The sequence below is a fragment of the Mastomys coucha genome, unplaced genomic scaffold, assembly GCF_008632895.1.
Source record: "Mastomys coucha isolate ucsf_1 unplaced genomic scaffold, UCSF_Mcou_1 pScaffold22, whole genome shotgun sequence".
Taxonomy (NCBI): Eukaryota; Metazoa; Chordata; class Mammalia; order Rodentia; family Muridae; genus Mastomys; species Mastomys coucha.
Window position 1 is genome coordinate 123,622,341 of NW_022196905.1, and position 17,014 is coordinate 123,639,354.

At 46.2% G+C, this 17,014-nt stretch overlaps 1 protein-coding gene across 3 annotated transcripts in view; it reads right to left on the minus strand.

The window, feature by feature from the left end:
- Window positions 1-17,014, minus strand: part of Psph (phosphoserine phosphatase) — a 23,749-nt gene continuing 6,735 nt past the window's right edge. For 2 of the 3 annotated variants that reach the window (XM_031338092.1, XM_031338094.1), the window contains exons 2-8: window positions 14,521-14,603; window positions 14,181-14,407; window positions 5,980-6,138; window positions 5,031-5,165; window positions 3,678-3,823; window positions 814-962; window positions 1-338 (exon numbers count right to left, since the gene is read on the minus strand). In XM_031338092.1, the coding sequence (XP_031193952.1) occupies window positions 231-338; window positions 814-962; window positions 3,678-3,823; window positions 5,031-5,165; window positions 5,980-6,119 (678 nt within the window). In that variant the 5' untranslated portion in view covers window positions 6,120-6,138; window positions 14,181-14,407; window positions 14,521-14,603 and the 3' untranslated portion in view covers window positions 1-230. Of the gene's footprint in view, window positions 339-813; window positions 963-3,677; window positions 3,824-5,030; window positions 5,166-5,979; window positions 6,139-11,101; window positions 11,212-14,180; window positions 14,408-14,520; window positions 14,604-17,014 lie in introns of all 3 variants that reach the window. The other variant, XM_031338093.1, reaches the window with a different exon arrangement.

The window sequence follows — 17,014 nt, forward strand, 5'->3', positions numbered from 1 at the left end:
TTGCAAGAGTAAAAGCATTTAATTTACTATGTACCTCAGAAAGCTCCAGGTAAAATATTTGTAGGAATATACACAAAGAATTCAGAATATAAAACTCTCCATGTGATTAGTAGTCATATTAATGTTGGAACTACAGTAGAAAAAAAATAGCTGTCTCCTAGACTCTCCCAGGAGCCTAACTGTGTAGCCTTGAGAAGGTGGAGTTGTTCTGAGTGAGAGGGAAGTCAAGATCATTCCTCCAGTTCTCCCAGCAGCTCAACAAAGTCGGTGATGTACCACTTGGCGTTGTCCTTAACCTGTTGCCTGACCACATTGCCTCCAAAGCCAATGAAAGCGTCCTAGGAAGGAGGGGGAGTGGTTAGTGCTTTAAAAAAAAAATAAATATAAAATATATACTGTAAAAATACACACACGCCAGTCTCACTCTCTCTGCCTTCAACTTGCTGACGTCAGCTCTCAGCTACTGCTCAATCCCCCTCCCTGCCTGCCTGCCTGCCTGCCACCATGCTCCCTACCATGATGATGAAGGACTTAGCCTTCTGAAACTGTAATCCAGGCCTCAATTAACTGTTTTCTTTCCTAAGTTGCCTTGGTCATGGTGCCTCTTCATAGCAATAGAACACTGACTTAAGGTAGTTATTCATAAATATTTCTAGACTGAATGTCTTTTAGTTGCTTTGTGTTCTTATCATGATATATTTAGCTGCTCTTATTTAACTTCTGTTGTAAACTTTCAGCCAGACCTAGAAAACAAAATTACCAACTTAAAACAAAAACAAAAACAAAAACAAAAAAACACTCTTGAATACATACAGCAGGAGGGCAGGCTTCCATGTCCGTAGCTCCATCTCCAATCATGATTATTTTCTTAAAGTGAAATTTTTCCTTTAAAAATCGAATAACCTTTCCTTTGCCACCCGACTCAGCTGTTGGCTGCATCTCATCAAAACCTGCATACTCACCTGAAGGGATGGGGAAATGATTAGATTCACAGAGGCATCCTGGGCGTAAATATCAGTATTAGGTCTAAAGTGGCCCTCTGCACAGTCACACTGCATGGAACCTGACTCCTGTTCCCGAGGAGGTCACTCTAGTGGGTCACCTTCAGTTCAGTGAGCTGCATCTTCTAAGCTTCCAGTATAGCTATTCTAAACTTTGTTGAGAAAGCAGAGCATCATAATATAGCAACACATAAGCTTATCACACTAATACACTGTTAATGTTACCTAAAGGAAATACCAACTTATTCTCACTTTTTTTTTTTCTTCCTGAAATAGGATCTCATGTGGGCCAGGCTACCATGGAACTTACTATGTCCTGGGATGAGCCTGAATGTCTGATGTTCCGCCTTCCCCATCTGGAGTGCCCTGACCCCAGGTGTGCATGCACTCATGCCTGGTTGCAAGGCTGGAGATGGAACCCAGGGCTAGACTGCAGGTTTAGGCGAGCACCCTGCCAACTGAATCCCATCCCCAGCTCCAGCTTTATTTCTGTTCTTACAGGAGTTAACACATTCACTAATGGGTTTGGGGTTGGCTTGGTGTATTTGAGACTGGGTGCCACTTTGTAGCTCAGGCTGGTGTAGGACTTGAAGCAATCCCCCAGCCTCAGCCTCCTAGGTGTAAAGAACGAGTCCCCAAGTCGGGTTCACTCATTGGTTTTGTTTGGTTTTTGTTGTTGGCTTAGTTTGTTTTGTTTTTATGTTAAAGATGGAGTCCAGCCGGGTGGTCGTGGCACACGCCTATAATCCTAGCACTTGGGAGGCAGAGGCAGGCAGAGGCAGGCAGATTTCTGAGTTCGAGGCCAGCCTGGTCTACAGAGTGAGTTCCAGGAAAGTCAGGGCTACACAGAGAAACCCTGTCTCGAAAAAACCAAAAAAAAAAAGATTACCAGCTACCCTATGACATAGCCACAAAAAGCCCCCCCTTTTTTGTTGTTGTTGTTGTTGTTTTGTTTTTTTGTTTTTTTGTTTTTCCGAGACAGGGTCTCTCTGTATAGCCCTGGCTGTCCTGGAACTCACTCTGTAGACCAGACTGGCCTCGAACTCAGAAATCCGCCTGCCTCTGCCTCCCAAGTGCTGGGATTAAAGGCGTGTGCCACCACTGCCCGGCTCCTTTTTTGTGTTCTAAGACACAGTTTCACAGAGCCCAGGCTATAGTCAAATTTACTATATATACTATGTTTAAAGACCTCAAACTCCTGATCTTCCTGCTTCCTGCCTGGTTTATGTGTTAACCCAGTGCTTCAGGCAGGCTGGGCAAGAACTCTACAAGAACCCAGCCCAGCCCAAGACTGCTTCTGTTTGCTGTTTAATTTATTTTTATTATTTATTTATTATGATTACTTTTATTGTTTTGAGAGAGAGAGAGAGTGTGTGTGTGTGTGCTCACGCACATGCACTCGAGAGTTCGTGTGTGAATGCAGGTGTGTGGAATCCTGACTAGTGTGAGCTGCCAACCAATACTCTACTTACAAAGAAAGTCAGGTCCTCTAAGTGAACAGCCTGGACTCCTAACCACCGAGTCATGTCTCATCCTGTTTTTGGTTTTTAAAGACAAGGTTTTTGTTCTATATCCCAAACTGGGCTCCAGTTGAAATTCTCCTGCCTCAGCATCTCAAGAGTGCAGCACAACTGGAGCTTTCTGAGATGATGTAAAATGTAGCTGTGACCTCAGGTGACCCAAGGGCAGTGGTAACACAGCAACTCATTAACCCAGCTCCTTGTTGGGTCTAAATTGCTCCAGCTACAATAAGAAAGAAACACAAATGGTTGACAATATGTACGCAGAGTCAAGCCAGGACAGCTGACAGCCCCAGCCTGTTCTGCAGAGCTAAGAACACCAAAGTGCAGACAGTATCAGTCAAAAGAGCTGTTCATGAGGAGCTGGAGAGAAGACTCAGCAGTTCAGAGTGTAGACAGCTCTTGCAGGAGACCTGAGTTCAGTTCCCAGCACCCATATCAGGTGTCTCAGAGCAGCCTGTAACTCCGGCTGCAGACTGATCCCCTCTTCTGGACTCCAAGGGTATTTGTTTGTCACACAGGTTTGTTTTGAAGATTTATTTACTTTTATTTATGTGTGTGTGTGTGTGTTTTGCCTGCATGTCTGTTTATACACCACATGAGTGCCTGGTGCCTTCAGAGGCCAGAAGAGGGAATAAGGTACCCTGAAACTGGAGGTACAGATAGCTGTGGATTGTCCAATATGGGTGCCAGAAACTGAACCAGGATCCTCTGGAAGAGCAGCTGGTGCTCTGACCCCTAAACCACCTCTCCAGCCCCCATAAAAGTGTTTTTAAAACACTTTTTTATAAAAAATTTATAAAAGAATAATTCATGTGAGGCTGGAGAGATGCCTCAGAGGTTAAAAGCACTGACCGTTCTTCCAGAGGACCTGTGTTCAATTCCCAGCATCTACATGATGCCTCACAACTGTCTGTAATTCCAGTTCCAGGGGACCTGGCCCCTCACACAGATAGACAGTCATGAAGGCAAAACACCAATGTACATAAAATAAAAATAAATCTTTAAGATGAATAATAATAATTATTATTATTGTTATTGTTGTTATTATAACTCCAGGGCCACCAGTCTTTAAGTTACATTCCACCAGACATTACCTAGAATATTAAATTGTAGGCCAGAAAAGCAAGGGGGTATGCCACCATTCAGATCTTACCATTAAAGTAGAATTTCAGCCTATTGGCGAATACATTGGTTGTTGGGATATTGAGCTTTGCAGCAACATGCTCCACAATGCTCCTAAAGCCACCAGAGATGAGGAACACCTGGACATTCCGCTCCTGGAGGCGGCTTACCAGCTCCCTACAAAAATAAACCCCCAAAACCAAGCACAGCAGTTACAAGGAGGAAACATGAAAAAGATGTTAGGGCTTTTTTTCCCCTGGATCCAGTACTGGTGGACTATAAGGATCATACCCATGAGATTAACGTTTTGCATGTTTTTCCTTTTTGTTTGATTGGTGGTAGGGTGTTGTTCATTAGGGTTATGTGTGTTTAAATAAAATTACTTCATTGAAGTTGTAGCTGGTCAGAGCAGTCATTCTGAAGCCAGAAACCTCTCTGCACATTCAGTATCAAATGCCTTTTTTTGTTTGGTTGGTTGGTTGGTTGGTTTTTTGTTTTTCGAGACAGGGTTTCTCTGTGTAGCCCTGGCTGTCCTGGAACTCACTCTGTAGAACAGGCTGGCTTCGAACTCAGAAATCCACCTGCCTCTGCCTCCCGAGTACTGGGATTAAAGGTGTGTGCCACCACTGCTGCTTCAAATGCCTTTTTATTTATGTACCCACTTTTGTTTTCCTTCATTATGTGGCTGTGGTTTTCATTGTCTTTGGTTTGGTCAGTTGTTGTTTTTAAGATGATTCTTGCTATGTAACCAGACTGGCCTTGAACTCTTAAGAGCCACCCTGTCTTCGCCACCTCAGGATGAATATTTCAGATGTGATCCACCACAGCTGGTCTTGGCTTTTTTGTTGGCTTGTCTGTTTTGCTGGCTGCTTTTGAGATAGGATGGTATGTGTCTGTGGATTATTTTGAATTTCTAATAACCTACCCCCACCTCCCATGTGCTACAAGTACAAGGGTATGTCACACAGACATCCAGCTTGTGTGTGTGTGTGTGTGTGTGTGTGTGTTCTGAGACAAGGTCTCACTCTGTAGCCCAGGCTGGCCCTGAACTCAAGATCCTCCTGTCTCAACTTCCTGAGTCCTAGAATTACAAATGGGCATTGTGCTTTTTCAGCTACACTTAGCAATTAATGGGTGGAGCTTTCCTGCTTTGGGTAACCATTGCACCAACACTAAGATTATGAAACCCTAGAGAGGCCTGGAGAAGGCGGGGGATGGGGGCATGGGGGCATGGGGGGCTGGTGGGGGGAGGGACAGACAGGAGCAAGACCAGAGGGTACGGTAAGAGCAGACATAAGTGAGACACCCTCAGGGAAGGGAGGCCAATAATGGCATCCTCTCAGGAGGAAAGAGCCTCACAAGCCCATAAGAAGCCAGTGCTTACCTTATGCCGGGGGTCAGATGGGGTGGGTGCTCAGCTAGGAGCCTCTGTACCTGATCCCTGGAGGGCTGGATCAGTGCCAGGCGCTGAGTGAGCGCATCTTTAAAAGGCAACGCTCCTCCCATGGCTCTCCGTGTCCTAGGAGGAAGACCCAAGGATCAGGCCAGCCTTCACAGGTGTCCTTGAGAAGTCAACACGCCTTCCCATGCCAGGACTTAGTGATAACCATCAGGAAGAAGGTAGTGCCACAAGCCCAGCTACACAGATGTGCTGTGCTGTGTACGGGAGGTCTGCTTGAGAATCCCACTGACACTCGGATGTCATATACTACAAACCCACAGACGGGTCAGAAACCCACACAGCCCATACACAAGCACCCTGCTCGCAAACTGTGAACTTTTATTACTGAGAGAGCCAGCGGAGGCTGAAAGCTCTTGCAGCCAATGCAGCTGAGCAGGTGACAGCCGTCACTCAGGAAGGTGTCACTGTGGTACAGTGCAAAGAGAAGGGACAGAAGGCTCGAGCCTGGATCTCGTGCCACTGAAGCAGGAAGGCTGCACTTTCAACCATGACAGGAGGTACTGCGTGTTTAGAGCCCGAGTGCGGGGTGCAATTTTCTTGGATTAATCATTTTCCCAGGCTGCCTAAGAATGTGTCTCCTCTGCAGAGACAACCCTGTTTTGCTTCCTTTGTTCTTGCTGGAATATTTGCAGATGGATAATGGAGACGGTGCTCTAGCAAATTCAGTTCTAGGCGGCAGGAGAAAAATGCCTAGCCCTTTGTCTTAGCACTGGGCCAAAATCAGAATCTAGGAACTGAGACCCTAACGCAGCCTTTCATCCACTCTTTCTTTCTTTCCTTCTTTCTTTTTTTCTTCCTTCCTTTCTTTCTTTCTTTTTTTTTAAAGGTGAACTCTTTACCATATCATAAAGGGAATACAGACAGTTCATACATTTCAGACACAGCGGCCTCCACACCACAGAACTTGGCCAGCTCATCAATTCCTTCTTCTCTGATGACGGTGCTATCAACATCAAAGCACACTGCATCCGCTGAACAGAAGAGCTTCCTCAGCTCTGAGTGGGAGACCATCCTGGGGAGAGTTTTCCTCCTATAAGAGAAAAAGAGAAATGAGCTTAAAGGGGCTGCACATGTGGCTCAGGAGTAGTGCTTGGCCAGCGTGTATGAAGCCCTGAGTTTCACCCCAGGACCACCTAAGTCAGGAGCAGTGGGATATGCCTGTGATCTTAGCTCTTACAAGTGGAGGCAGAGAAGCAAGAGTTTATGATTGAGGCTGAAGAGATGGATCTGTAGTTAAGAGTGCTTGTGGCTCTTCCAAAGGACCCAAGTCCAGTTCCCAGCACCCACATCAGGCAGCTCACAACTGCCTGTAATCCAGCTCCAAGAGAGCCATAATCCTCTTCTGGCACATGCACACACGCACACACGCACACACATACACACCTAAATAAAAATAGCAACAATAATTTTTTTGAAAGAGAGTTGCTGGGCAGTGGTTTCACACACATTTAGTCCCAGCACTCAGGAGGCAGAAACAGGCTGATCTCTTAGGTTCAAGACCAGCCTGGTCTACAGAGTGAGTTCCAGAATGGCCCGTCTCAATACACACACAAACAAACATACACACACACACACACAGAGAGAGAGAGAGAGAGAGAGAGAGAGAGAGAGAGAGAGAGAGAGAGAGAGAGAGAGAGAACGTGCTAGTTTTAGATCATCTTTAGCTACATAGCAAGTTTGAGGCCCAACCTGGGCTACACCAGACCCTGCCTCAAACAAAAATGGTAGTGGAGAGTTGATCAACAAGGAAAGTAGCCTGCAGCCAATGCCTGGCAGCCACATGGTGGAGGTGAACAGAGGAATCACAAGAAGTTCCTCTGGCCCCCGACACTCACATACTAACACAACAAAGAAAAAAGCAAGCAAGCAAGCATGTTCCCCAAATCCATCATGTGAGTCAACTAAGCAGGACAACGAGGCCCAGCTTGAGGGAAATCGAGCCAGGAAGATGCATTATGTAAAAGCTGAAGAGAGACAGTCACAGAATTGGCTAACAGGACCTGGGGCTTCAGAACCAGTGAGAACAGGAAGCCAAGTCAGGCATGGGACCTGGGAGGAAACCAAAATGTCCATAAGGTGTTCCCAGTATTTCAGAGATGCTGGGCATGGTGGTGCATGTCTGTGCTTGCAATCTCAGCACTAGGGAGAGGAGGGGAGGGGAGGATCAGGAGTTAAAGGTCTGTCCTTAGCTAAAGGATGAGTTTGAGTTAAGAAGGTCAAGGCAAGCCTGGGTTAGAGATCCAGTCTCTAAGAAAGTAAGCAAATGCCGGGTGGTAGTGGTGCACATCTTTAATCCCAGCACTTGGGAGGCAGAGGCAGGCAGATTTCTGAGTTCGAGGCCAGCCTGGTCTACAGAGTGAGTTCCAGGACAGCCAGGGCTACACAGAGAAACCCTGTCTCAAAAACAAAAACAAAAACAGGACAAATGGGGTCTATAGAGATGGCTCAGTGATAAAGAGCACTGGCTGCTCTGCTAGAAATCCTGGGTTCAATTCACAGCACCCACATGGCAGCTCACAACTGTCTGTAACTCTAGTTCCAGGGATCCATGGCACCAGGTGTGCACATGGTGCACACATCTGTAGGTGTAGGCAAATACTCATATACATAATATAAAATAAATAAAACTTTAAACAAAAAATCCTTGGTTATAAGGAAAGCAACTTTTTTTTTTTTTTTTTTTTTTTTTTTTTTTTTTTTTTTTTTTTTTTTTTTTTTTTTTGGTTTTTCGAGACAGAATTTCTCTGTGTAGCCCTGGCTGTCCTGGAACTCACTCTGTAGAAGACCAGGCTGGCCTCGAACTCAGAAATCAGCCTGCCTCTGCCTCCCAAGTGCTGGGATTATAGGCGTGCGCCACCCACTGCCCAGTGAAAGCAGCCTACTAAGTTTAGTTCCTTCAAAGAAAACTGTGCACCTTCACAGAGAGAAAGGAAAGTCACTGCTGGGAACCAGACTCTGAAACCTTCACACCTGGCTTTTGGGGGAAGGGAAGGCCAGGGCCCCGAGGGCTGGAGAGAGTTCAGGCAGAAGGTCTGTGTTCAAACACAGGCCCAGGCCCACCCATACTTTCTGTGCTGCTTAGCCATCTGTGGTGCAGACTGGGCTCCAGCTCCACCATGGATCCATTCGACTTTATTTTAAAAGCGTACTGATAAGCCCTCAACCAGGGATCCAAAGTGAAAACACGCATTTCCTTCTTGGCTGGATTTAGGCCTGAAGTGGGTGAGAGGGGGAAAAAAAAATCTCTTTGCCAGCCCTTCTGCACCTAAGATCACCTCTTCCGCCATCTGCTTCACTGACCTCTTATCTTCAAAGATGGATTTTATCTACATTAAAACAGATAACAGCAGGGCTGCCTGTGTGAGTCTACCATCAGTGTGGAAAGTGGAAAAAAAGAGTTCAGGGCCACCAGGCAGTGGTGGCACATACTGTGAATCTCCATACCCAGGAGACAGAGGCAGGTGGATCTCTGAGTTCAAGGCCAGCCTGGTCTACAGAGTGAGTTCCAGAACAGCCAGGGCTACTCAGAGAAACCCTGTCTCAAGAAAAAAATAAGAGTTCAAGGCCAACAAGACTACAAGAAACCCTGCCTCAAAATAAAGGGCAGTTAAGGTCAGCACAGTGACCTGGAGCAGCAGCGGCTCATGGGTAAGAGCACTTGCGACTCTTACAGAGGATCCAGGTTCAGTTCTCAACACCTACGTGGCAGCTCTACTCCCAGGAAATCCAGTGCTGTCCTCTGGCTTCTTCATGCACCAGTATGAGTGTGGCACACATACATAAAATAAAAATAAGTAAATCTTGAAAGTGGCCACAGAGGCTGAGCCCATCAGGAAAAAAATCAAGATCCCTAAACAGTGCAAAATAGATCGTAGGAAATGGTTATTGCCCAGCTTTTGTTGTTGTGGCAGAAGATTTTGTCAGGTAGCCAGCCCAGGCTGGTATGCAACTCTTCGGGCAATCTGCCTAGGCTATGCTGAATGTAAGCCCTCGTGCCTTAGTTAAAGTGCTGAGACTATAGGCATGCAGCACTGCACCTGGCCAGTTCCTTTTTATGATTAAATAAACGACTACTGTGGGTCAGAGAGAGGGCGCAGTGCACTGTGCAGCCAAGCTTGTCGGCCTGAGCTCTGTCTCCAGGGCCGATATCCTACAGGGAGAGGACTGACTCTTGAATGTTGTGTTCTGACTTCCACAATGTACCATAGCACCTGTGCACCCACACCTACGCACACCCATGCACATACACACCCACCCACCCACACCCACACACACCCATACACACACCCACACCCATACACACACACACTATCAATCAATCAATGGAAAAATATTTAGATAAGTAAAATGTTTAAGGAGAAAAGGATCAGGGCTCGAAGGATGTCTCAGTGTTAAAAGCGTGCACATACACCCACTTTTTAAAATGTAAATTTACAAAGGAAACAGAGAGCTAGAGAAATGGCTTAGCAGTTAAAAGCACTTGATCTTGCTGAGGACCAGGGTTTCCTTGCCAGAATCTACATGGTGACTTACTTCATACCTATCCATAAGGGCACTGAATGCAAGTTGTACACATACATTAGGGCAGGCAAACATTCAGATACATGAAATGTCTTGTCTTTTTTTTTTTTTTTTTTTTTTTTTTTTTTTTTTTTTTTTTTTGAGATATGGTCCCTCTGTGTTGTGGGAGTTTTGGTTTTGTTAAAAACCCAGTTATATTATATGAATGTGTTTGTGTTTTAGTCCCAGATGTGGAATACGGGGTGTTTGTCCGCAGCCGTTTACTAGGACTGTCTCTTGCTCTAACAGGGGCATGATTTTTGCCAGCTCCAGATGGTTTAACTCTGAGAACTCAGGGGAGGGATAAATGCCAGCGTTCTGAGAGGGGAGAGGCGCTCAGGAGATGAAGAGGATAGTTGCCGCTACTCTTGCCGCTGCTGTTGAGGTTTGTCAACTGAGCAAAAGGACCAGAAGACGTTAAAGACATCCCAACGACAAAGATTGGACTTGCCGGGCTGGAGGGACAACTCAGCGGTTAAGAGCAATGACTGCTCTTCCAGAGGTCCTGAGTTCAAATCCCAGCAACCACATGGTGGCTCACAACAGTCTGTAAAGGGATCCGATGCTGCCTTCTCTGTGTCTGAAGACAGCTACAGTGTACTCATATAAATAAATAAGTAAATAAATAAATCTTAAAAAAAAAAAAGAATTGGACTTGGCCCTAGAAACTCAACAGCCCTAATCTTCAAGTAGCCTATAAAGGTCTATGTGCCCTTTCCACTCTGGCCTTCCTCCTTTGCTCATACCCAGTGTTGGGGAGTTGGAAGAGTCAGGGTAACAGATGTAAGAACATAATAAAATGAATAAGCCAACACCTCTACGTAGCCCTAGCTGTCCTGAAACTCACTGTGTAAACTAGGCTGGCCTCGAATTCTCAGTGATCCGCCTGCCCCTGCACCCAAGTGCTGGGATCAAAGTGTGTACCACCATACAGGCAAAAGGAATAAATCTTTTTAAGAAAGAAAGCTAGCTATTCAAGCCATGCCCGATAATTCACATCTGAAGTGTCAGAACTAGGAGATTGTGGCAGGAAGATTACTGTGAATTACAAACCAAGCTAGAATACAGAAGGCGACTTTGCCACAAAAATAAACAAACAAATGAACAAACAAATTTAAAAAATATTCAGGGGCTGGAAAATGGCTCACCAGTTAAGAGCACTGGCTGCTCTTCCAGGAGCCATGATATTGACCCCAGAACCCACATGGTGGCTCACAACCGACTATACTCCAGTTCCAGAGGATCTGATCCCTCTTGTGGCCTCTTCAGGCACCAGCCATGCAAGTGGTACACAAATATGCATGAGGGCAAAACACGGGCCAAGCATGTGCTCTAGCCACTAAGCCACATCTGAAAACCAACAGACAACACTGTTCACGCGGGCGAGGATGTTAGCTCACAGGACCAGAAGCACGGAGCCGACTGGTACTCACAATTCTCCAGTGCTGGGGTCTTTCTCTTCACCTTCCTTTGTTGGTTAAAAATGCACCATAAACCTCAGCTTAGAGGTTTCTAAAGGAAGATCTATGGGGTTTGCGAGAGACTAAAAAACAAAACATGAGAAAAATGACCAACCAGGAACAGACCAGCAAGGTGGTAGAGGAGCTAAGCATTGTGGTCCAGTTAGGAAAGCATTTGACTAGCAACACAGCAAGCCAGGGATTCTGCCCTCTGAAGCACGTAATCCATGGTTGATGACCTACACCTGTAATCCCAGCACTCAGGGGCCGAATCAGTTCAGAGGGTCAGAAGTTCAAGGCTACACAGGGAGTTCAAGGCAAGCCTGGATTAATTGAGATGGTCAAAAACAAAAGTGGGAAAGGGGGATGATTGACCTCCTAGGAAGATGGTTCCAACAATGGTTCAAACCCAAAGTTTTCTAAAAGTTCTTCCTCTGGAAGATGCTGGAGCACTGCAGGGAAGTAACCACGGCCTTGCCTGTGGCTTCGGCTCTGCCACATCCAGGAGTTACCATACCTACGAGCAGACTACAGAGAGAAGGGTCAGGAAGAGGACCTGCTTCAGGAGCGACACGCAGCTACAGAACAGGCCGACTGGAGTCTGCAGCAGACCCACCAGTCCCAGCTGCCTTCCGAATGAGCACACACGTGTGTGGTGCCTCATACCTGAAAAGTTCAACATTAAAGGAGTTAAGGAAGCCTGAGGCAGGAGAACTGCTCTGAGTTTTAATCCTGTCTCAAAAACTGGAAGCTATAGAATAAGGGAAGAGGAGCTAAACTGTAGGTGCAGCTTGACAGCGGAGTACACTGCCCTGTGGACCATGCCCAATACCACAGACTAACTTAATCAGTTAATTGAAATTGGGGAAACAAAGTCAAGGAAAATGACTTTGGGACTGGCAAGATAAAGATGCCTGGTGAAAGGAGAGAACTGACTCCTGAAATTTATCCCCTGACCTCCACAGGTGCACCATGACACACTCAGGTCCACACCCATACATACAATAACAATAAATACATTTTTTTTTGTTTTTTCGAGGCATGTGCCACCACTGCCCAGCATAAATACATATTTTTTAAACAAGGCAGTGGTGGTGCACTCCTTTAATCCCAGCACTTGGGAGGCAGAGGCAGGCAAATAACTGAGTTTGAGGCCAGCCTGGTCTACAGAGTGAGTTCCAGAACAGCCAGGGCTACACAGAGAAACCCTGTCTCAAAAAAAAAAAAAAAATCACAAAATAAATAAATAAAACTGCAAATAGCTGGGCACACAGGTACATGTCCAGAATCTCAGCAGACAGGAGAATAAAGCAGAAGTATTCAATCTAAACCCAGGCTCTTCTACTGCAAGAGCCTTTCTCAAAAAAAAAAAAGAAAAATTACAAGGTGGGGTTAGGAAAACGGATCACATAGTACGAGTCCAATCTAAGTTTAATTAGTAGAACGGTGGTTTTTAAAAAGCTAGGGGGTGGTCAAATAGCTCAATGGGTAGAAAGCCCTCACTGTGCGAATCTGATGACCAGAGTTCAAATCCCAGAACCTAGAATAGCCTAGAAAAAGAATTGATTCCAAAGTTTTCTTTTGACCTCCACACAAGTACCATAGCACATACGGGGGTGGGGGGATACACACACACACACACACACACACACACACACACACACACACAGCCAAGCATGGTGCACAGGTTTGCAATCCTACTGCTGAAACAAGGAGAAAGGCAGGCTCCAGAGCTTAGCCAGCTCAGCCTAACTGGCAAGTTCCAAGCAAGCGAGCAATCTGTCTTTAAAAAAAAAATACCCTGGCAGTGGTGCACCAGGCCTTTAATCCCAGCACTCTGAAGGCAGAGGCAGGCAGATCTCTACGTTTGAGGCCAGCCAGGTCTATAGAGGGAGTTCCAGGACAGCCAGGGCTAAGCAGAGTACCCTGGTCTTGAAATACCAAAGAAAAGAAAGTGGACGCACCCAAGGCTATGGAAGCAAGATCGCTGCAAGTTCATACCAGCCTGGACTACAGAAAGAATTTTCAAGTTTCAGGCCAGCCTGGGCTACATACACTCTGTCTCAAAACAAAAGACAGAAAACTACACTTTTCAAAAAGGAAGCTACGTAAAAAATGGGGAGAATCTGAGCGAAGATACAAGTACTGAGAACATATCACAGACAGAACTCACACGCCCTACTGGGGGCAAAAACTGAAGCAAGTTTCTTGTATGTTAAAAATAGACTTACAAGCCCCAGTGCCCCTCCTCTTAGAGGGTCACCAAGAAAAAGGAAGGCTGATGGGAGAGAAACATTTTCACGGGTACTTTTGGGTGACCCAAATGTCCACCAACCCATAAGCTTTAATCACGTGTGAAATGGAAGTAAGAGGCCAGAGTTCCAGGCCTGTCTGAGCTAACACACACACACACACACACACACACACACACACACACAAATATGCAAGATTCATATAAAGTATAATCGGGGCTGGAGAGATGACTCAGTGGTTAAGCTTGCTTGCTGTTCTTGCAGAGAATAGGAGTTTGTGCAGAAGCCACCCACCTGGGTCACAGGGGTCAGTCAGTTCACAACTTTCTGCAACTCCAGCTCCTGGGGATCTGACACCTTTGGCCTCTGAATGTACACACACACACACACACACACACACACACCAAATTACTTAAAGAAAGCGAACAAATTTGATGAATGAAAGATTTAACACCCAAATTAAAGCTACTCCTTTATAACTGTATATGGTTATTTATTTCAAATTCTATTTCTAATGGAAATGATGGCAAAGTCAAGCAACTTCAGCTCCCGGTTTGGAGAATTTTCTTATCTTCTACTGATGATTCCCCTGTGCCAGATTGCATCATTCATTCAGGCTGTTTGTTGTAGAGTATGAAAAGAAAAAGTGAAGCTATCTAAAATATGAACCAGCCTTGGAGTCCCAGGACATAATCTACCTATCCAATGAAGAATCAGAGAGGAGATAGCCGTGGCAGAACGAGTACCAGTGCATCAAAAAGCTGGACACAGGGCAGACTAGTGCGTGCGGGGGAACTCACCACGGTTCCTGGGCCGCGCTTGTCTTCTCGGTTCCGGTACCTGTAACTTTCCGGTAGCAGTGGGATCTGGAGCTGCTGCAACGTGCGAGCACTGTGTCTTGAGTGAGGTGACCCGTAAGGCAGATCACAGCCCTCACTCAAGGCTCGTCTGGGATCTGCTGATGCCTCCCGCGACTCCAGAGCAGTTTGGCATGTGCGCTTCCAACTGGAGAAGCCAGAACTCAGCTCTGCAAAACCGGGTTGGAAGGCCGCCTTGGTCCAGCCCCCATGGGCGGGGCTTCCCAATCCCGCCCCCACCCCCTTCCCTTCCAAGGGGCTCGGCGCCTACGGAGCTACTTACTGTGAGATCTGTGAACCCTAGTTTGTTGAGTTGGCTCGAAAGAACTCCCCGGCTTTCAGAAGCTGCGTCCCAATGCCGAATCCCTGCATGCGAGAGAAGCGAGGGACCTCTGTACTGATTTTGCAATGCACGAAGCTCCTTGTGAGCTCTTTCTGAAGCCCACATTTTCTACGCTACCCTTGCAAGGAATGCAGGTGCCAAGAGAGTTACAAAATCTACAGACTCGCTGGCAAAGTAACTCAGTTGGCAGAGTGTTTGCCTAGCGTGCAAAAATTGGGTTCTGCCAGGGCACTGGTGGCTCCTGCCTTTAATCCCAGCAGAGACAGGTGGTCGAGGCTAGTCTGGTCTACAGAGTTCAGAGAAACCCTGTCTCAGGGAGCTCACATAAACCCGGATTATGCATGCCTGTAATTCTAGCACTCAGGAGGTAGAGGTAGGAGAATCTTATCTTCAGTCACCCTGACATTATGAATTTGAAGGCAGCCTGAACCATCGGAGAAATCCTGTCTAAAAAACTAAAAATACGAACTGGAGAGATGGCTCAGTGGTTAAGAGCACTGACTGCTCTTCTGAAGGTCATGAGTTCAAATCCCACCAACCACATGGCGGCTCACAACCATAAGTAATGAAATTTGACGCCCTCTTCTGATGTGTCTGAAGACAGCAACAGTGTACTTAGATATAATAATAAATAGATCTTTTTTAAGCATTAAAGAAAAGTACTCGGGCTGGAGAGATGGCTCAACGATTAAGAGCACTGACTATGCTTCGGAAGGTCCTGAGTTCAAATCCCAGCAACCATGTGGTGGCTCACAACCATCTGTAATGAGATCTGATGCCCTCTTCTGGGGTGTCTGAAGACAGCTACAGTGTATTTACATATAATAAATAAATAAATCTTTAAAAAAATACTCTGTTCACACTTCAAGTCCCCCTACTATATATATATATATATGTATATATACATATATACATATATATATTTTTTTGGTTTTGAGACAGGGTTTCTCTGTATAGCCCTGGCTCTCCTGGAACTCACTCTGTAGACCAGGCTGGTCTCGAACTCAGAAATCCACCTGCCTCTGCCTCCCAAGTGCTGGGATTAGAGACGTGCACCATCACTGCCCCGTTTACAAATAATTTTTTTTTAAAAGCCAAAATCGTTGCTGGGCTGGGGAAAGGCCCTGAAGTTACAGAGTGTGTGCTGCTGTTGAAGGGAGAATCCAGGTTTGGGTCCCAGCACCAGCTCTGTGAGATCGAATGCCTGTTGGCCTCTGAGGGCCTAAGTACACATGCAGGGACACACATACACATATAGGTAAAAATAATTCTTTTTAACGTAAATGAGGTGGGGCAGGCAATGGAGACAGGCTTCTCTGTGTAGCCCTGCTATTCTAGAACTTGCTCTGTAGACCAGGCTGGCCTTGAACTCAAAGAGATCCTCTTGCCTCTGCCTTAATTTTTTTTTTTTATTTATCTTATGTGTATGAGTACACTGTAGCTGTACAGATGGCCGTGAGCTATCATGTGTGTGGCTGCTGGGAATTGAACTCAGGACCTCTGCTGGCCCCACTGGCTCCGGCCCCACTTGCTCCGACCCCACTTGCTCCGGCCTTCTCGCTCCAGCATAATTCACTATAGCTGTCTTCAGACATACCAGAAGAGGGCATCAGATCTCATTACAGGAGGTTGTTAGCCACCATGTGGTTGCTGGGATCCAAACTCAGGACCTTCGAAAGAGCAGTCAGTGCTCTTACCCGCTGAGCCATCTCCCCAGCCCTGCCTTAAAATTTTATTTAATATGTATGTGCGTGCGCTCTGTCCTCATAGAAGTCTAGCACTTTCTGCATGCCTGGTACCTGATGAGGCCAGAAGGGGGCATCTGATCCTTTGGAGGTGGAGTTATAGGCTGTGAGCTGCCATATGGGTGCTGGGAACCAAACCCAGGTCCGCTGGAAAAGCAGCCAGTACTCTTAACTACTGAGCCATCTTTCCAGCTCCTGTCTTTTTGTTTGTTTGTTTAATCTTTGCAATTGTTTTTTTTTCCCCTCATGTGTTTACTTGTGCAGTGTGCATGCTCATTTTCCTATGTGTGACAGGTGCTTTGTGAGTGTGTGCTGAAGGCCCAAAATTGGTGGCAGGTGTCTTCCTCAATTGTTTTCCACTTTATTCATGGGGCAGGATCCCTTTATTGAACTCAAGAGTTCAATAAGCTACCTAGCCCACTTGCTTTGAGGATCACATTTCTGCCTCCCCAGTGGTGAATTTCAGACAGGCCTCCATTCCCACCCTATATGTGGGTTCCATGAATCTAAATTTTCAGTCTTGGGCTTGAATGGCAAGTACTTTAACAACTGAGCCATCTTCTCAGTCCCTGTGTCTGGCTGTTTTATCTGTCCATGGAGGGGGGTGTGAAGTTGTTGAGGGACAAAGAGAGGAGAGGGGAGAGGGAGAAAAGGGGGGAGGGAGGGAGAGAGAGAGAGAGCACGCTTGG